The sequence below is a fragment of the Clarias gariepinus genome, chromosome 10 (assembly GCF_024256425.1).
Source record: "Clarias gariepinus isolate MV-2021 ecotype Netherlands chromosome 10, CGAR_prim_01v2, whole genome shotgun sequence".
In the NCBI taxonomy this organism is placed as follows: domain Eukaryota; kingdom Metazoa; phylum Chordata; class Actinopteri; order Siluriformes; family Clariidae; genus Clarias; species Clarias gariepinus.
The window spans coordinates 25,695,645-25,716,846 of record NC_071109.1 but is presented as its reverse complement, the minus strand read 5'-3'; the positions used below and the strand labels follow the sequence as shown (position 1 = coordinate 25,716,846).

The 21,202-nt window shown below is 37.4% G+C and overlaps 2 protein-coding genes across 3 annotated transcripts; one reads left to right on the top strand and one right to left on the bottom strand.

Moving 5' to 3' along the window:
- Positions 1-29: 29 nt before the first annotated feature.
- si:ch211-114c17.1 (pre-mRNA-processing factor 39) lies at positions 30-20,348 on the bottom strand. Its single transcript, XM_053505378.1, has 14 exons — positions 20,283-20,348; positions 19,396-19,634; positions 19,138-19,263; positions 18,261-18,379; positions 16,623-16,790; positions 16,084-16,264; positions 15,320-15,424; positions 14,981-15,220; positions 14,753-14,879; positions 3,627-3,898; positions 3,021-3,205; positions 2,226-2,300; positions 1,984-2,140; positions 30-1,748 (listed from the first exon to the last, which is right to left on the bottom strand). Exons 1-14 carry the CDS (start codon positions 20,332-20,334, stop codon positions 1,680-1,682), a joined length of 2,115 nt encoding a protein of 704 aa, XP_053361353.1. The 5' UTR covers positions 20,335-20,348; the 3' UTR covers positions 30-1,679.
- LOC128531497 (uncharacterized) lies at positions 5,753-12,534 on the top strand. Of its 2 annotated transcripts, XM_053505380.1 has the most exons (5): positions 5,753-6,097; positions 8,793-9,819; positions 9,887-10,072; positions 10,955-11,038; positions 11,218-12,534. In XM_053505380.1, exons 2-5 carry the CDS (start codon positions 8,797-8,799, stop codon positions 11,536-11,538), a joined length of 1,614 nt encoding a protein of 537 aa, XP_053361355.1. In that variant the 5' UTR covers positions 5,753-6,097; positions 8,793-8,796; the 3' UTR covers positions 11,539-12,534. The 2 variants fall into 2 exon arrangements, with proteins under 2 accessions (XP_053361355.1, XP_053361354.1); XM_053505379.1 differs by lacking the exon at positions 5,753-6,097 and having other exon boundaries at positions 8,516-9,819.
- Positions 20,349-21,202: the final 854 nt, after the last annotated feature.

Here is a 21,202-nt window from a genome sequence, read left to right as displayed (position 1 = left end):
GAATGAGCTACTTATATATGGCAAGCAAATCTTCTAAAATAGACATCTTTATTCATGGCAAAAAAATTACAAATGCAGGTAAACAATATGAAATAAATGAGGAGCATCCAAGTCACACCGGGACCGAATGAAGCAGCAGCATTTTGGATGTGATCATGGCTCCGTTATAGTAAGAAAACTTTCTACCTTGATGGTATCCAAAGACTAGAGAAAGACTAAAAATGCTTTACTGTAGCAGGGGATTATATAGATCAATAAAGGTCATTTAAATCCCAATAGCAGTGTTCTATTATTCTGTGCAATGAAAAGTCCTGGTTTGACTTGAACACCCCTCATATAAACAAGGATGCCTGTAGGGTGATTGCACTTAAAAAAAATAAAAATAAAAAAAAGATGCAAAAAAATCTTTAAATCAAAAGGCAGGCATGTAAAGAAAACGTAGAAAAAACAAAGCCTTATACACAACGTTATCTGCACCTCATATATTCATCCAAAGCATGTCCAGTAAATATAATTTTGACTATTAGATTTTGTCCTGTAACACTATCACATTTTATTTTCTGAACATTTCACCTTTCACCACTTAAGATTTAGAAAGAAATAGTCCATGTCTAAATAATTTAAATGTTAATTGGTGTTCTCTGAACAACACAATGCATCCAGGCATCATTCTGTATTTTGCAGTGAAATCAACTTGTGTAAAAAATAAAGTTTTACATTATGATTTAAAAAGAAACTAAAGAAGAAAGAAAAAAACCAGCACCTTTATGTAAGTAAAGCATGAGTGTACAATAAGTTGTTACAGTTTAAAATGGTCATGATGGTATGCTAGTCTAAAAATACGACAATTTTAAGACCGATTTATGAAACAATGATTCCATAAAAAGATTAAAAATCATGCAAGCAATATTTTTTCTTTTAGAGAGTATTAGTTTCTTAGAACAGCCTTGCAAATATAAAACCTTTTTTTATTTTTTTTACGTGATTTGTATTCGTGTTATAAACTGAAGACAGTGGACGAAAATATATTGCTGTTTGATTTTGGTCAGCTTTTTACCACAGTAACATTACAAGGACAAAGCCTTTTTAATGCAGGTGGACAAACGGAAGTTGCTGCAAATCTGATTTACACAGAGTCCAAATGAGGTAATTTGAGAAATATTTGTGTCACAGCTGGCTTAAAAGAAACTGGAGTAAAGACAGTTGGCAGCAAGCTAAGTATCAGATCTACCCATGAAACCATGACACAGCAACAACCCTATTGTACAACGTGCGTTTTGTTGCATTGCTGTCCAACTATTAACTTTTACACATGCACACAATTAACATGAGCTAGCTTACTCCTTGCATGCCTTGATGCAGACATGTACACTTATGACAGGTTAAAAGCTTAAAACATTGTTTTTATAATACTGAGAAAAAAACATCCACAGAGAGACACTGTTTAAAAGGCTGATAGAATTCAGTCTGAATCTTATCTGAGAGTCCAGAAGAAGTACTAAGTACAAGACCCAGGTTGGACCAGTCATTACCACGGGACGAGCACCGAGATGAGTGGATCCGTGGTCAAAAAAAGGTGACTCGGCTCATGCTCGTCATCACGCTTCCATTAAACATCTTGCCATGTGTGTATGAAAGGTGAGGCATTGTGAAGTACTGCAAAATAACCTGTTTGCCCCCTAACTGGGAGGGTAGTACTGGTTGTACTGGTTCCAGGGGTTGGAGTAGCCACCATATCCTCCATACTGCTGTTTTTGAAAATCGAAAAAAATAAATAAATAAAATGATTACAGCCTTGTGCAATGTGGAAACAGTTAAAGCGTGAGCATGATCACTTCTCAATCATTTACCCAATAAGACAAATAGACTTAAATTCTTTTTTACAAAAAATATATTACTTTCTCTTTCATCTTTCAGTTCACCATTATACAGTGTACAATTAACATGCAAGTACATTCAATACAAAGCAAAGCAGAAGCATACCTGATACCAGTTGCCATAGTTTCCATAACCACTTGTGTCTCCGCCCACCACTGGAGGAGGAGGACCAGGGGGCATAGTAGGCGGGACTGCTTGTTGAGATGCTGCTGTAGCAGAGCCATCGTCCATTTTACTTATTTTCTCCGGATCTTCGCCATCACTGGAAAGATTTAAATAAATAAACAAATAAAACACTGCTAAAAAGCAGATGAAAAGGGTTTGAATAACCATGTTGTGTTTCTTACCCATTTTCTGCTCCACGCTTCTTTGCACCGAGATCATTTAAAAGCTTCTGGTGATCTTCGTAAATACTCAGCAAACTGCAAACACACAAACAGTAATCAGTCATATTAGACCCATGTATACAAGAAATATGTATAACTAAAATCTGGTAATTCCCTGGGACATTGGATATTACAAGTGAATATTAGTGTCTTGAACTGGGTTGGGCAAGCTGCATAACAAATTGCTTGATGCAAATAAGACATGATACGGGAACAGATGAGGAACTTGAGGCATGGATTTTTCCCCCAGACTTCTTTGTTTTTTTCCTTTCCACACATTAACTAATACGCCATGGTTGTTGTACAGAATTTACCAAAAACTGATGCCAGAATAGGTGACAGAAATCATGAGTCACAAAGTAGACTCATCTTGTCACACACAGACAGTGATGCACTTTTTAGTCTGTCCACGATGTTAGTTTCAGTGGGAAGATATCAGATTTGTGATCTTGTGTGGTTTCAGACACTGTGGTTAGTCTGTGTTCATATTGAAGCAGCTTAGTGCTACACGTGAAACCATAGCAACTGGCAGTAAACTAAAGATAGAACTGCCCACAAGCTGCCAAGTGCATGGTATTTGAGTGACAAAAAGGTGATGAAATGCAGGCTAGGATCTAGAGCTTACCACAGGTATAACAACGTAATCTGGTTATGCTTTAGATGAAAAGATAATAGTGGTGCAAAAGCACACAACTTTTAACATAAATGAAACATGAATAAAATCCTTCATCTATCTTATCTTGAGTGATGTCTGACCTTTGCACTGTGGTCCCAAAATCCTCAGCAAACTGCAGGCCTCTTTGGGAGAAGAGGATCTTAGAATCTGATGAAAGAGGTGCGGCTAAAGCTTTGCTTACACACTGCTGGACACCTCCTCCATTGAGCCGCAGATCACTAGACAGCTCCAGGTCTAGCATATTTAGGTAGAGCTTACTGTTGTCCTGGATACACACACGGCATTGTAACATGCAGTTAAGACAAGAATTAGCTTAAACAGACCTGAAAATTCAACAATCTAAATCGAAATACTTTGCGAAAAAGTGTGCTCTTCGATTTCCCTATTTATATTTTAGGTCCTCCTTCTGAAGAAATAGGGAAAGGTGGCGGGAATCGAACCCTCGGCCCTGGAGGTGTGAAACACTACAGCACCGTGCTGGCATATTTTGTGTCACTATTAAGGTGTATTCATGGACATTTTATTTTATTATTGCCATAGTTTTAGGAAGTGATATATCCATATGTAAGAATGTACGAATCCTTAAACACAGTGGACTTAAGTCAATTTTTGTCTCACCTGCTGATATATGTACAACAGATATACGTAGAACCAAACAAACCACCAAAAATTCCACATTTACTTACCGGACTAATCTCGATGGCCTCTTGTAGCACGGTGCGAGCCCGCGAAAGATTCTTGGCTAATTTGTGAAGAAAGCGGGCCAGTTTAATAGAGTAGAAGGCATGAAGGTGCGGCTTATCTTTATTCTCCTCAACTGCCTCCCTTAGCAGTGACTCTGCCTTATCCAGACGACCCACTCTCCTTTCTAGCCCCGCCCTCCTGATGCGCACCACGGCCAGGCCAGGCATAGCCATTTCTAGAGCTTCTAGTATTCGCTGTGCCTCTGAGATGTTACCTGCAAGAAACGAAGAGCAAACATATAGTTGTATTTTACATTTACATAACATTATAAAGATCTTTTTTTGACAATTTAATTTCAGCAAAGATGCAGTACAATTTAAATAATACTATGAGCCAGTTTCTAATTTCATGCACATTGCAGGCTACTTGGGTCATACCCTAAGATACTGCTGGTTTGGACTATTATTGTCAGAGGCTAGGGTACTACATTTTTCATCACGATGGTAATCAACAAATTATGTTACCCATACATATAATAAAACTATAAAGTTGGTGTTTCTGTACATTGAAGATATTTATGAAAAAAAGAATTTCGTGGGACGCAAGATAAGGAATTGAACGCAAGATAAGGAATTGAACGCATCAAGATGTTTTGGGGAATTTTGTGTCAGTCTGTATGTTTGTGCACTCATCACGTTAAAAAATACTATACGAATTTTAAGAGGGTTTTCACAGGTATATTTGAGATAACATATAGGTTTTGTTTCATTCCAATTGGCCCACATGATAATTTTAAATTTAAATAGTGCTTTAAAAGTTAAATGGAAAATGCCCTTATATCATATTTAAAATCAATATATATAAAAATATCATTAGTTCATCTCAGAATTCAACAAATGCCATAGTTTTTAATAAGCGCTCATGAGTGTGCAATTGGAGTCTACTTAAAATCAACGCAATCTCACTTATTCATTCCACGCACTTCACAGAAACTCGTAGAAATTTAATTTCATAAAAGAATTCAACAGATGGCGCTGTACAATTTTTTTGAGTTTGCAATTACATTTCATGCAAATGAAGCTGCAGTAACATCTACTGTAATTATAAATACGCCTTTTTGTTTTAACGTTAATGATAAAAAAAGAAAAATATATTTCCTGTACAACCTGTATAAGTACTTTTTAAAAAGAAACCTGTATTATTAACAACCAGTTACACAGAGAATAAGGCCACTTCATCAGGTACACCTGTTCAACTCCTTGTCAACTATCTAATTAGTCAAAAACACATGCTAGCAACTCATTGCATTTAGGCACGTAGACATGGTCAAGGCTATCTGCTAAAGTTCAAACCAAGCATTAAAATGGGGAAGAAAGGGGATTTAAATGTGGTGTGGTTGTTGGTTCCAGACAAGCTGATCTGCGCATTTCTGAAACTGCTGATCTACTGGGATTTTGCACAACCTTCTCTAGGGTTTACAGAGAAAGGTCTGGAAAAGAGTGAAGGCAGTTCTCAGGGTCAAAAAATGTCTTGTTGATGCCAGAGAGCAGAAAAAAAAAATCAACAGTAACTCAAAATAACATTTTGTTACAAGCGTGGTATGCTGAAGGACATCTCTGAATGCACAACATGGAAAAACTTAGCCTGGTCTGATGAGTCTTGATTTCTGCTTCAACAATCAGATGGTACTGTAAAATCTAACAATCATTTTAACTTATTTCTTTATGTTGACTTTACTTAATGTGGAGTTGTTTGTTTACCTTACTGATGTATATGTAGTAATCCTTACTATTTGCCTTCAAAGTCTTATTTACTCAAATATATCTAGTTACTGTAATATGATTTGTTTGAGTGCCATTTTGTTCAGAAAACTTTCGGTGTATTTGGTCAGTTTTCATTCTACTATCATTTTAGCGTTGGAAGATCCCGACCTTTAAGAACCTACATGGGCTAATCCAAACACAAAAGGTAAATTAATAAATAAATGTCAGTAGAGGAACTATGAATGAGATATGAATGAGAGTGATAAGAATATGTTCTTTCTTTTAAAAAAGAGTAAAATGAGTATTTTTAAAAGGGAAATTCATCAATGTTCAATGTGCGTTTTAAATATCATTAAGAGTAATGGCGTCATATAATCTAGAAAAATAATTAAAAAACTTCGTCGTTATTGTACACCAGGACAATAGGTGGCTAAATGCGCTAATAAAGTAAAAAAAAAAAAATCGGCGAGCAAGACTCGCGCAAAGCGGCGAAGAAAAGAAGAAGGATTTTAATTGGATGAAAAGTTTTGCACCGCGGGGGGTAACAGCCGTTAGAGAAAGGGCTCGTGCATCGCGCCAATTTCGCTTGTAAAAAGACGTTTCTGTCAGCATTTCAGCAGCAAAGAAGGAAGAAATCGAACGGAGGAGAATAAACAACTAAACTGTGACTTCGGGAACATTCTGGAATCCAATGCCGTCTATTTGGCCGTGTAAGTATTGTTCATATCACTCAGATAGAAGAGTGCTTTTACTGAAGCACTACAGGTTAAATCATGGAAATTACACTCGTATATCGCCAGTCCCGTGCTTGTACAAAGACTGTTTGTGCACATTTAAGTCTTTTAATGCTCTAAAAGTGCATTTATCCACTTGGCACGCATCAGATTTTGGGAAAGCAATTGTTGAAAAAGAGGTGTTTCACTGTCAGTTATGCGATTTTGCACAACCTTGTACAAAGGCTGATTTTTTTACTCACCTCCGAAAGCATGTAAAACTGCAGCAAAGTGTTGTGTGTCCATTCGAAGGGTGTCATTTTCAAAGTAATGTTTATTCAACTTTTAATGCACATAGATCAAAGCAGCATGACATGAATTGTAAATTTAAGCCCTCAATAGTGAATCATGTTGCTAGTAGCACACTGATTGGTGAAGACACATTGGTGGAGGAACTGCTTCCTGATGAGGATCTTGAAATACCTTTCACTAAAACAGGAGAAGATCTTGAGAGCCAGCTGGAACGTTGCATTGCTTCTCTTTTTCTAAAGATGCAAACAATACTGCACATTTCAGAGACTGCCTTGAAGGAAGTGACAGAACAAATCAATCAGATATTTCTGTTATCTCAGCCACTGCTGAAGAGCACAATTTTGCCAGTTCTTAGGAAATATTGTGGTGATGTTTCAGAAACAGTTGTGCGTGAGGTCATCAGTGCCATTAATGAATCAAATGCTTTCCTTAAATGCACTAGCAATGATGGATCATTGTCTACTTCTGCAAAGAGAGAATCATATGTCTTGAGAGAATTCCCAATTGTAATGCCAGTTGAATATAAAATTAATGGTTCGCAAACCGTTGTTTATGTCCCAATTTTAAAGATGCTCCATGCAATGTTAAGCAATGGAAACATAATGGATAAAGCATTTCCAACTGAAGTGGGACAGTCACCTGATTATACCTCATACAGAGATGGTTCATGTTTTAAGGAAAATCCATTCTTCATTGAAGAAGAGTTCCGCATCGCACTTTGCTTGTATATTGATGATTTTGAAGTGGCAAATCCTCTGGGAACATCTAAAAAAAAACACAAGATGTGTGCCCTTTACTGGTTACTCCACAATCTGCATCCAAAGTATCGTTCGTCTCTCCATTCAATACAGCTTGCCATCCTTTGTAAGACCAGTGTGGTCAAGGAGCATGGTTATGGCAAAATTCTCCATCCTCTCATCCAAGATCTTGTAACACTTGAGGAGCAGGGCCTTTACCTGCAACAGCTTGGAGCAAGCATTAAAGGCACTGTATTGTTTGTAGCAGCAGACAATTTGGCAGCTCATTCTCTTGCAGGTTTTTATGAGAGTTTTACGGCTAATCATATGTGCAGATTTTGCATGGCCACCAGGGATGAACTGCAGGTCAGTGAAGTACAGTCTGGTTTCTCCCAGCTCCGAACAAAAGTGACTCATGACAAGCACGTAGAAGATGTTGCTGTGAATCCCACCTTGTCCAAAGAGTGTGGAGTAAAGTCTAGCTGCATACTTAGTGAGAATCTGAAACATTTTCATGTAGTGGATGGTTTCCCACCAGATATCTTACACGATCTTTTAGAAGGTCTTGTGCCTTTTGAATTATCACTTTGTTTTCAGAAGCTAATCGACCAAAAATACATTTCTTTGGAGTCTTTAAATAAGGCGATCAAAGAGTTTCCTTACACATTTACAGACAAAACAGACCGGCCTCAGATTATACCCAAGAGTCACACAGCAAAGTCAACAATTTTAGGCAATGCCCATGAAAATTGGACTCTTCTTAGATTACTTCCTTTTTTGATTGGACACAATGTTCCTGAAGGTGACCTGTTCTGGGAGCTGATCATGACTCTTAAAGATGTGGTTGAACTAGCCACATCTCCAAGATTTTCAGAAGACTCACTGGCTTTTTTTGAAATGAAGATCTCAGAACATCGCCATTTGTTTCAGACATTGTTTCCTTCTACAAGACTTCGGCCCAAACATCACTACCTAGAGCATTATCCCAACCTAATTCGAACTTTTGGACCATTAATAGATGTTTGGACCATGCGCTTTGAGGGGAAACACAAATTCTTCAAAAAAATTGTCCATGCAACACAAAACTTCAAAAATGTGTGTCTCACACTGGCAGTAAGACACCAAAGAATGATGGGTTTCCACTTAGCTTCTCCATCTTTTTTCAAACCACCAGTGGAAATTCAAAAATTGAAAGCTGCTGTTGTTTCTTCATTCCCTGACAATGTGCAGCAGTCCCTCTTTCAGAAGAACGGTCAGCAAAACACTGTTTTGGTAGCATCTTCAGTATGTTTGAATGGGATTAAGTATGTACCAGATATGATTGTTTCAGCTGGCTCGTGCTCCGGTCTCCCAGAATTCAGACAGATTACACAACTTGTAGTTATTAACACTCATGTTGTGTTTGTCTGCAGACAATTGACCTCATGGTATAATGAACACTTAAGGTCCTATGAGCTTTGTGGCAGTCATTTAAGTCCCCATTCAGTCACTGAACTGTCTGAATTGAATGATGTTTTCCCGCTCTCAGCTTACCGAGCCAGAGGAAAACCTTTTGTCACATTAAAACGGTATATTTTATGCTAAATAATAAAAATATGAGAACACATTTCTTAACCAAACATGCCTTTTTTTTTTTTTTATAGAGGGATGCTCAGCATGGACCGAGGACTAGTTCTCCGAATTGTCATTAATGATGGAGATATACGTAAATTAACTTTGCCAGATAAGCCTAGCTCGGTAGAAGCTTTTACAATTGAGGTAAAAGAGAAACTTCAGTTGACTTGTGACTTCACATTACAGTATGAAGATCCTGACTTCAATAATGCACTCTGCAATCTCAGTGATATGAGTGATCTTCCTAACAAAGCAACACTGAAAGTTATTCCTCATGTTACTTTGGTGAATTTTGAAATTAATGAACAGATAACTTGTTCAGCAAATGAGACGCCTAGCAGAGCAGAGTCCACCCACAGCACTTCTGATACAGAAATTTTGTCATCTGACAGTTCAAACTCGTCCAGCAAACATCAGTGGCCCAAGTCTTTTGAGATTCCTAACTTTTCGGTTGACATTAACTACAGACTGCGACAAGGAGACCTACTTCATATGAGGGATGGAATTTATCTTACTGTTTCAAGAGACATGAAACATGAAATACTGCAAAAGTTGGCAGAGTGCATGTACTCATATAAAGCATACCCTACTGATGAAGATTTTGCTGAAGTTGCAACAGCCCTTATAAACAAGCATCCGTGTCTTCGAGAGCAAGGATCATCAACAGGGTGCGGAGGGTGGAAAAATAGTCTCAAATTTAAGATGGGCAATTACCGGTCAAAACTCCGTAAAGCTGGATGCCTTGATGTCTCTGTTAATGGAGGAAGAAGGGGCAAGTACTCTCCTGAAGGACAGCCTCCAAAACAAAACATTAAAAAACCACGAAGAGATGAAAGAAATTACCTACCTGATTTTCCTTTGGAAAAGGATAAAATATCTCTTGAAAAAGATAGAGAACTGCTTGTTGAAGAAATGCGAAAAAGATTGCCAAACAAGACCATGGTCGCCCAAAAGATGGACCAAACATTTCCCTTACGAAGAAAAGAAATCGTGGAAACAGAGCCACCAATCAGAACAATGATGGAACGCTGGCCAGCACTTTTTACTGAGCGTGAGGTAAGAAATCTTATTGTGATTGGCTATTTGCATATGTTTCATTGGTTAAATGATTTTCTGTTTTTAGGTTTTTGCAGAATTTACTCGGATTGCCTGCAAGAATCTCCAGAGTGAATTCTTTGGTGAACTTGACAGACACACACCCCGTCTAATGAAGATTTTTCGGTCTAAAACTGGAACCTTGGGTCAGACCTTATCAAAATTACTAGAGCAAGTTGAGTCAAGAAGAAACGCCAATCAAACATCAAATCAGGTATGATTATTCATGTGTGAATGAGACTTAATTTCTTGCTGCTACTGCATGTCTTTACTGAGCTTCATGTCATCCCAGATGATAAGATGCTTAAAAAAAAAAGGAAATTTATTTGACCCATGTTAATCAGCCATTTTCTTAAGTGATGCAAAGGGTGGGGGTGGGGGGACAAAACTAATATTCAGAATTTTTTTTTAAATCCAAATCCATGTTTCCAGTATAATGTTATTAGGACGATCACCAGGGGCACATTGTGATGTAAGCAAATTTAAAACTTGTGCAAGAATTGATGATCTTCCATGCTTCCAACATTACTTCTCATACTAACCCATTGACCTAACCTTAACACCACAAACATCATGGGGTCACAACACCCCCCTGCATGATCACTCTTTCGTGACAGACTGGAAGCATTGATTTTGCAGTTTAAAACTTTACAAATATTACTGTGTTTTTTGCACCCACCTAGATTTTTTCTTTAGAAGACTATGATTTGTCCATGTGGGTCATATGAATTATTGTCATGATCACTGTGTTATTTAAGCATCAAACTAGTAGCCCATTTTATATATAACCCCCCGAAAAATTATTTCCTTAAAATCTTTGTATTTGCCTGAAGAAAGTCATATAATTGGACATGGCATGATTGAATAATTTAAATTATTCCTTTAAATTATTGTACTATTCTTCATGATTTTATAAATGTTAAAGAAAAAACAGTTCATCAAAATAAGATTTAATGTCATATTTTAATTTGCAGATAAAAATACTAAAATGAAACATGGTTCCTTCAAGAAACTACACTGTTACAAATTACTAACAATGCCATTTTTTACACACTCTGAATAACATGGAATTTCATAAACGCCTCTGTTTTTTCAGGAAACGGAAGTTACAATTCGACGCACTGTGGTTCTTCGTGGTCTCCCTGTCCTTCTTGGGGACAACCCCTCAGAATTTTTTAAGGTTTGCTTTGCAAGTATAGCTGTAAAATTTTATGATTAATATTTTACCTTTTTTTTATATGGTTAATGAATTTTGACTGTTTTTTTTGTGACCAGTACTATAGAAAAATCTAATGTACAGCTCTACTGTCTATTTGATATATTTAATTTATTAATTTTTTTATATTCATATCTATTTAGGACTCAGAGGAAAACAACATTGAGCAGATTCCTGTTGGCATTCTGTTAGTCGACAATGAAGACTCTCCTCACTGCTCTTCGTTGATCCCTGTACGTCCAGTCTCCACTGCTATTATCATAGAGGGAGGTATTGTTATGGATGATGTCAGGGACCTGCCTCTTGCTGTTTGTCTCTTGTTTGGACTATCATACGCACTCCATCTTGATTACCCAAAGAACATGAAGAACACATTCAACTTCATCCAGCAAGTCATGCTTGATCTGGGATCGAAGTCATTGAAACCAAAACTTCAGACTTTGAAGAACCAGTTATTTGCTTAAATCAACACATTTAGGTCAAAATGATCTGACCTGCAGTTCACATAGCCACTACTGGGATGATATGATTCATGTCATCACACATGTCATAGCAAGAAAAAAATTATTTGTTTAATTCTACTTTTTGAATAGATTCAGTTGTGTTCAGCATTAATCTTTGTTTAATAGGCTTAAAATATTTAAGTTATAATTTATATAATTTATTTTAATTGTTTGACATATGTTAATGGATCACAGTATCCTTGTATTAATGTTATTGTGTATCTGTCAGCATGGTCTGCTTAAAAGCACTTTAAATGAGGATTGTGTTATATGAATGTAGAGATGTTTAGGCAGCAGAGGTTTTTCATTCAACCGTTCCGTTGACTTTATTTCTGGGATGACAGTTCAGTGGAGCTACATAGATTTCCTAAGACATTCTGCATGGTGTATGGAGTGTTGGATATTTTTTGGTCACAATCTTCAGTATGATCATTTTAAACTTGCATAACTATTATTATACTATTATTATCTCCCTTCTCAGGTTTCCACATTAGACATGTTTTGTGCTTTTAATTAAGACAACCTTACGGCAGAAGTGATTTGTCCTGATTTTGAAGGTTGCAATTTGCTTTGCTTTTTGCACTTTTGTGTGGTCAATCAAAATTAAAATTGAAAACAATGTTATTGTTTCTTAGAACCAGGTGCAGGAGTGGGATTAGAAATGCTGAGAGAATTTCATCTTTAAAAGTTAATAAATTGTTATTTAGTATTTTGTTTGAAGCAGTTAGCGCTCAGTAAAAAAGAATTCTGTGCATTTGCCAATGAATCATAATAAACCTATGACTGAACAGTCAATTTTGATGCAGGACTTTTCGTTTAGCACCCAGTGGCAGTCATCCAATAAATGATAGTAATGTGTGTTGATTCAGATTTTCTCAATTGTTTCAGACATTTCTGCTGTAATCAACATTTTGAAAAAATAAATGTTTTGAAGTGATCTAAATGGAGACCTGTGATTTTTACTAGTTGCAATGTATTTGAAACTGTAAATAAAATTAAATAGGAAAATAGCTATTATTTTATTGATAAATTCATAATAATTATTGTTATGCTATAGGTTAACTTTACTGGTACCATTCCTCAAATCACAGATTTAGTTAAGTTAATAAGACTTAAATGCTTTAAGTAAATGTGACTGGATACAAGTAAGGAATACTTTTAATACATAAGTAAATATGACTTAAATGATACTTGATATGATAAAGTTAATATTACTTAATTGAATTAAGGCAACGAGTTTGCACAATTTAATTAAGTAAACTTAACAAATTACTTTTTACAGTGTATCAGAATTTGGCATAAACAACATGAAAGCATGGATCCATCCTGACATCAGTGGTTCAGGCTGGAGGTGGTGTAGGGGTGTGAGGGATATTTTCTTGGCACAATATGGACCCAGTAGAACCAATTGATCATGGTTTAATCCCACAGCCTACCTGAGTATTGTCGCTGACCTAGTCCCTCCTTTGATGAGCACAGGATAACACACCATGTCACAAAGCTAGAATCATCACAAACTGCTTTCCTGAACAATGGTAATGAGATAACTGTACTTAAATGGCCTCCATGGTCACCAGATCTCAATCCTATAGAGCACCATTGGGATGGGGTATAATCAGATATTCGCATCATGGAAAATCTGCAGCAACTGCGTGATGCGTATCAGATTAATAAGGACAACGATCTCTATAGAAGGTGTATCCAGCACCTTGTAAAATCTATGCCATGAAGAATTAAGGCAGTTCTGAAGGCAAAAGGTGGGCGAACCCAGCAAGATGTACCTAATGAAGTGGCTGGTGAGTATATAGATGCTTGTAATAAAATGTTTAGGTTTTGTGTAGTTATGAAAGAATGAGACATGTAACTGTTTATTATTATGTTATTATATATGTTTTGGGGATTTTATTTTGCTAATTATTGAAAAGATAGCTAAGTATGAAGATATATATATATATATATATATATATATATATATATATACAAACTCAGCAAAAAAAAAAAAAAACGTCCTCTGACTTTAACTGTTTTTACTTTTAGTAAACTTAATGTTTAAATATTTGTATGAACACTAAAAGAGTCAACACCATAAGACATAAACTAAAAATGTTTCACAATGTGTCCCTGAATGAAGGGAGGCTCAAAATCAAAAGTACCAGTCAGTATCTGGTGTGGCCACCAGCTGCTTGAAGTACTGCAGTGCATCTTCTCCTCATGGACTGGACCAGATTTGTCAGTTCTTGCTGTGAGATGTTACCCCACTCTTCCACCAAGGCACCTGCAAGTTCCTGGACATTTCTGGGGGGAATGGCCCTAGCCCTCACCCTGCGATCCAACAGGTCCCAGACGTGCTCAATGGGATTGAGATCCGGGCTCTTCGCTGGCCATGGCAAAACACTGACATTGCTGTCATGCAGAAACTCACGCACAGAACGAGCAGTATGGCTGGTGGCATTGTCCTGCTGGAGGATCATGTCCGGATGAGCATGCATAAAGGGTACCACATGAGGGAGGAGGATGTCTTCCCTGTACTGCAAGGCACTAAGATTGCCTGCAATGACAACAAGCTCAGTCCGATGGTGATGTGATATACCGCCCCAGACCATGACGTACAGATGTACCGATCCTGTGCAGGTGTTGTTACTTGTGGTCTTCCACTGTAACGATGATCAGCTGTCCTTCCTGTCTCCCTGTAGCGCTGTCTTAGGCGTCTCACAGTGCGGACATGGCAATTTATTGCCCTAGCCACATCAGCAGTCCTCATGCCTCCATGCCTTCTTTGGGTGTTTTTCACAGTCGGTAGACAAGTCTCTTTAGTGCCGTGCGTTTTTAGAACTGTGATCTTAAATGCCTACTTTCTGTAAGCTGTAAAGGTCTTAACGACCATTCCACAGGTGCATGTTAATTACTTGATTATGGTTAATTGAACATGCATGGAAAACACTGTTTAAACCCTTTACAATGAAGATCTGTAAAGTTATTTGGATTTTTACAACATTATTGTTGAAATACACAGTCCTGAAAAAGGGACGTTTCTTTTTTTGCTGAGTTTATATAAAAAAAAGTTATATTATAAAAAGTGCTATAAGCGCACAATGTTGCTCACAGTTTGTCTTTGGGACAAACGTATTGTTTGACAACTAAGTCACGTTGACATTTCCCCCGTAGTGCTCCTTACCGTGTCTTTCTTCAAACATGGACCACTGCAAGTGAAAACTGTGCTTGTATGGCAAGTGGATTTCACAAGCTCGTCGATACACATTTCGCGCCTCCTCCAGACTGCGTGGCTCTAGATAATGGACATACTGCAACACACAAACAAACAAAGTTAATCACTTCAAAGTGCTATACTAAAACAAACTCTTCAGCATGTTTATCTAGACAAGCTCAGTTTGTTTTTCCCTACCTTATCCCAGAACTCCTCATAGAGTGCACAAGCAATGAGGCAGCGCTCAAACAGAATCTGCACTCTCCTATGGCCAGCGATGCCCTCTTTGACCTCTGAACATTCCTGACCTTCCACATTCGCCCCCTCAGGGACTGCACATGCTGCTTCAGCTTCAGCTATCTCCCAGTCCAGGTAGGTGTGCCAGGCTTTCAGCTGGGTTCGATCCAATGGCTTCACGTGGAAATATGGCCTCTTAATCTGACATAGGGAACGAGAAAAGAAAACATCACATGATTCAAAACAAGAAAACACAAATTAGGTTTAAGACGGTGTGATTCTTTACAGATAACCCCTTACCGCATCTTCATAATTCCATCTCTTCCGGACCTCTGCTTCATTCTGCTGATACGTTTCCTCTCTGATGGCCAAGATCAGCTCACGCATTTTCTGCACTGCCTCTTCCTGCAATGGAAAAAAATTTAATATAACATGACCTGTTAAAATAGCTGACAACTGTGGTAGCAGTTTTATTGTATAACCATTGTCACTTATGCACATCTGCAGAAATGATAATTACAAAGCGAGCAAGCCAGGGTCAAGGGAGACCTCATAGCTGAAAGATTAATGAAAATTCTGGAAAACTCGCCCTCCCAAAAACGGAAATGGGACATTTAGAACAATTTAGAAACAGGGGTGTTGTGAAGATAAAATAAATGTCAGATAATTTGATTGTGCAGAATAACAGAGCACAATTATAAGAAGGGTATGTGGTACCCAAGTTCCTCTGATATGCAAGTGGTGTTTGCGAATGATTTTGTGTACAGTTTCCACACACAGATGCGCCTAAATGTTCACAGGAACAGCTGTAGTGGGCTCTGAACTGCCTTGGTCGTGAATGCCATTCACAGACATATGGGTTTCTTTAAAATGTTTGCATCATTCAAATGTTTTACTTTAATAAGAGTCATCACCGTCATAGAGTCTTCTTTAAATATCGGTTTTAAGCATTCACTCACAAGAAATTTCATCACAAGTCCAGTTTTGACTTAAATGCCCCTCATACAGGTACATGAAACTCAGCACAGGTATTAAACACTCTCATTACATTCAAAGTTAATTACCGAATCATTAGCAGGTTCGTCCTCACCGGGCGGCCTCTCCTCCTCTTCCCCGCCAGCTGTATCATCAGCTCCCTCTTTCCTAGCCTGAATCTGATTCTCCCTGTTCTCAGCCTGCACCGTCTCATATTCCTCGGGGCTCAGCACATCCTGGAGTGGACTTGACGTTAAATGAGCCTTTAATCTGCAAGGACAAAACCAGAATCATTTATATCAGCCTTGAGAGTACTCAGCACAACACTCATTTTCTTATGGACTGTGAAAGCAAAAGACAAAAGAACAAAACAAAATTGTGATATTTTGGAGATCGTAATTTTGTAGTGCTGAATTGCAGGTGTTTGACAGTTTACCAATAAGGCTTTGGGTGATAAATTCAGCTGCATCTATATATGAAGGGGGGAAAAAAAGATCACAAGATATGATAGTGAGAAGAAATATCAGCAAGTTCTCACAAATCTCTGTGTTTGTATGCGGATTTGTGTCTCAAACTGAACAGCTGTGTAAACAACCCTCTAAAACCTGCTTCTCTTGTGGTGACTTACTTTTCATAGTGGGTTCTGTAGAGCTGGGTGGGCACTCTTATCGCACGGTCATAGACTGCAGTCATGGCTTTCAAGTCTCCCTGTTCTTTCTCCCATTCGGCATACAGGTCCCACAGGCGGTCTGAATGCCAGTCCCAGCCTGCCGTAGCCAGAGCATCCTCAAACACACTGTGGAACAGAGAGGAGATGCAGAACAAGGCCACTCAGACTTTAGATTTCTGTTCAAATCAGCGGAATGCTTGAATCATGACCAGAAGGTTTGTATTAATTTTTTATAACAGCAGCTCTGACATAGTTTTGGCTGTAATTCAACTTTCAGATTTATGTTAATGGAATGATTTTACTCCAAAGAATTTGTAATGCGAACACTTTGCAGGAATAGATTGTAAACGAGAATACCCATTTATATGGTCATTTTTTTCCCTGGGAGGAGGCGTTCAATGTATATGGAAAGAGTTTCCTGTAACATTGCTTTCAGCCAAAACGTGGTATTAGTGCATCTTAGCTTTTTGAAAAAGTCATTTTTTAGATAGGATCATAAAACACCATTTGTTTTTTGTAAATATGCATACATGTTTATGTTTTTATTAGATAAAAAGAAACACATTCGCTAAATATAATTTTGTGCACTTTTATGGAGTATATGTAACTTTTCTGAATACAAAGCATTCAATGATCTTAATTGTCTTTCAGATGAAATGGCCAATTTCGATTTCACATGAAAAGACAAACCTGAAAAGGGGCATTATTTTATGCCAAATAGTTTAAATATTGCAGCATGAAATTGACATGGTTACAGACACTACACATTTTTTTTTTGCTGTTAAAGCTTTTACAAAAAAACTATTTTTTACAAGTCATAGGCTTTTAGAAGTTTACACCTATTTTAGTTCAATTCTTAAAGACATATGAATAATTTGCGTTTAAAATATTATTGTTTGAAGTGTCAGTATAACGCTGAAAAATTGACATTTTTGGGGCACATATAAAATCATCTTTCCGGCTAAAGCTAACGGCTAAAGTTAACAAGCTATTTTAAATTTTTAGGAAAGCAATATTGGTCACTTCCTTGTTGGATAAACTTTAGAAGTATCCTTTTTTGGTACACACATTTTCTGTATTATATGTACAACGTAAAAAAATAAAAGCAACACCAATACTTGTGTTTTTCAATGTCAGAAGCCAGTCTTTAACATTAAGCTTGCCTGACTGTGTTATAAGAACAACAAACTGAAAACGGTTAAAAGTATGCGGACACTTGGTCAACACAGACTTTTGGAAGTGCATTAGTTGCTGGTTAATAAATCTAAATATTTTAAATAACTTATTTATTATGTAGGGCATTGGTGATTTAGTGGTAGGTTTTTCGTCTGCCACGCTGAAGGCCCAGGTTTGATTCCCACCTAATGGCCAAAATACTTTTAAGCTAAATTATTTTTTATTTCTCATGTGATAAGCAGCAAAATGTAACAAATCGAAAGGCAGAACCTGGTATTTCCATAAGAGATATGAACAGGCCATTAGTTTTAATAAATTTAAGTCAGCAAGCCCCGGCTATTGAGTAACTAAAAAACAACCCTTGAAACGAGACCTTATTGACTGTCCGAATAAAAAAAGGAAAAAGGCCTTTCATATTACCTGCGAATGCGCTGTGTCGCCTCGGGCAGGTTCATATTCAGTGTGCCAAGCAGGAGATTAATGTAATGTATCCACAGATCCACACTAAGAGGGATCGCCGTCAGTCCTTGAACACATACCTGCAAATCATCGAAGCGTCATAAGGAACTAACAATTTTTTCTATGCTTTTTGCAGAGCAGAAGGTAGTTTGCAAAAAAATTTAGAAATTGATTAAAAATAACAAGAACTATTTGGTGGAAATGGAAATCATCAGGGATTACCAGGGATGATGATATCATGATACATAAATGTTGATTTTTATTCTCAGATTTTTTTATTCTGTTTCTAAACAAAGTTATCAGGTTCTGTGTGAATAGTTTTTAGAGCATGCCACCTGCAGGATTATTGAGTAACTGCAAAAATATATAAAACAAAAAAAGAGAGAAAAATCGACAGACTTTACCATCAACAATAGCAGGGTAAGGAGGTAAAAAAGAGGTATAAACCATTTTTTATTTCTACTTTAGTCATTTAGATAATTATATTTCTATACTAGAAGGTTCTTATGTTGATGCTTAGGATTTCAAGCAAAGCAACTTGAAAGAGCCAGTTTTAAATTCTCATATTACATTCTGATATCCACGTTTTTTTTTTTTTTTTACATAAATACTGACTTTAATTCCATTCTTTGTTCACTATCAAGTTGCCAGTCATATTCAAAACACTAAATAAATACAGTTTGCTTGTACAGATGATGTTTTTTTGGTTATATTGATATTAGAAGTATTACATCAGTGCAAACTTAAACAACATGAACGCAATTAAAACCTGCAGCTGGTAAGTAGTGTTTTTTACTAGGAAATTCAATCTCTCTCAGATTTTTACTGCATTCCACACCTCCTCAGCTTTTGTGTTGTGTCCTGCTCGCCTTTCCAAATCTGCAAACTTCTTCCAGTAGCCGTAGCAGAGCGGGTATCTTGCCAGGAATGCGCTTAGAGCCTGACGAGATGCTTTTAAATGCCCCTGCAACAGTGTGAAAATGAAAATGTAAAAGGTCAGACCGACACAACACAACGGAGCGTTATTGTTAGCAAAGCTTACATGCAGTTTATTTCAGTGTAACATTATTAAACTCTCAGGACTCTTTCTCCTCACCTCTTGTTCACAGTACTGTAATAAATCAGTCCAGCTGTTGAAATCCTGTGGATTCTCATTCACTAGCTTCCACTGTCTGTCAAAATCCACAGGCAATTCTCGATCCTCCATATCCTCTTCTCCAGTCTCTGGAGGTGCGTTGTAGGCTAAAGATGGAGCTGCCATGTCTGTTACTCCTGTGTCTTTAGATATCCTTAAATCAGGCTGGGGCAAGTTACCGACCTCAAGGGCTTCATACCCTGTAAATATAACAAATAAATTTATTGTTGCTGTTCGACTTTTGACTGCTCCTATTGAGGGGTCACCACAGCAGACTACGCGATCCTTGGCACAGGTTTAATGCCGGATGCCAAGCTGGATTTTATTTTGGCTTGGGACGGGCACTGCAGCAGTGTCTGGTGTTTGGTCCTTGGGTGGGAATCGAACCCAGGCCTTTAGCGTCGTAGGCAATTAACCTACCATTAAACTTATGTTTTGGATAAATATTTGGATATATTAACCAGCAACTAATGTACTTCCAAAGGTTTGTGCTGGACAGGTGTCCGCATACTTTTGACCATATGCTGTTCTTCTATTTGTCACTGCTGTGAAGGTGCAAAGGTGATTTCTGTTTGCAGATTTGGCGTTTAAACGCCAATTATTTGTGTCCAAGACGGAAGGAGATGGAGTTACTCGAAAAAGAAAACAAAAAGAATGATAAGACCAACTAATTATCTTTAAGCTAAGCTAAATTTAAACTAGCTTGTTAGCGGGCCGACAGAAATGCATAGCTAACAGTTAAATACATCGATGAAACATCCCAAACAAATAAATTAACATTTAAAACGACTACATTATATTCAATTACAAACTTGTATGTGTAGAGGTATGTTTAAACATGTATAAACCTGACGGGTTTGAGAATTCCTCGCTCAACACTTCTGCGCCTTCAGTCGCCATAACGAGAGGTAACAAGTGACGTCAATAATGTGCGACAACTAGGATCGAATGGAATCGAATTGGTCTTGTTTACTGCAACGTGTACAGTTTTGTATGGGACATTTTCACGCTTCAGGGAAAAGAAATCCATCCTTAAGTAACATTTATACTTGAAGATGAAAAATTTACAAGTAAAATTTACTTTACATTTTACATGCAGAACTTTAACCACTAAGCTATGTTTGACCTTATTGCAACCTAATTAATCACATTATTAGGTAATTGGTATATCCTGTTTAATATTGCTGTGCTGTTTATCATTGACCCTCATGTCAATTTCAATGGATATATACATACTGATTAGCCAGAAAATTCTGACCACCTGCCAAATATAAAATGGGTCCTTCATTTGCCACTAAAAAAATAATGGCCGTGTGTACTGACACCTTATTAACATTTTCCCCAATTTGAGCAACAGTAGCTTCTTAATTGAATTGGACTACACAGGCCACTCCCTATGTGCATCAGTACGCCTTGGCCACTCGTGAACCTGTTCACCGGTTTTCCTTTCTTTGGACCACTTTTATGTCTTGACCACTGCATCCTGGAAACACCCCATAAGAGCTGCAGTTTTGGGGTTGCTCTGATCCAGTTGTTTAGCCATTACAATGTCACTTCTCACATTAACCACATTTTTCAATATCTCCTTACAATCAAAGCTGGAAGTGGGTGAAATATATCAGGCAGCAAGTAAAACTTTTTTCCAAGATGTGTTGGAAGCAGATAAAATGGGCAAGCATAAAGATTTGAGTGACTTTGATAAGGGCCAAACAGGGATGGCTAAAAGACTGGGTCAGAGCAACTTTAATACTTTGGCTCTTAAGGAATG

Bases quoted from the DNA above. Each gene is read 5' to 3' on its own strand.
- LOC128531497 (XM_053505379.1), top strand. From the start codon at position 8,770: ATGCCTTTTTTTTTTTTTTATAGAGGGATGCTCAGCATGGACCGAGGA. The intron at 10,073-10,954 runs GTATGATTATTC...CTGTTTTTTCAG, and splicing joins CCAATCAAACATCAAATCAG to GAAACGGAAGTTACAATTCG. The intron at 11,039-11,217 runs GTTTGCTTTGCA...ATATCTATTTAG, and splicing joins ACCCCTCAGAATTTTTTAAG to GACTCAGAGGAAAACAACAT.
- si:ch211-114c17.1 (XM_053505378.1), bottom strand. From the start codon at position 20,334: ATGGCGACTGAAGGCGCAGAAGTGTTGAGCGAGGAATTCTCAAACCCG. The intron at 14,880-14,980 runs GTAGGGAAAAAC...TGTGTGTTGCAG, and splicing joins ATGAGGAGTTCTGGGATAAG to TATGTCCATTATCTAGAGCC. The intron at 3,206-3,626 runs GTAAGTAAATGT...GTGTGTATCCAG, and splicing joins AGGCCATCGAGATTAGTCCG to GACAACAGTAAGCTCTACCT.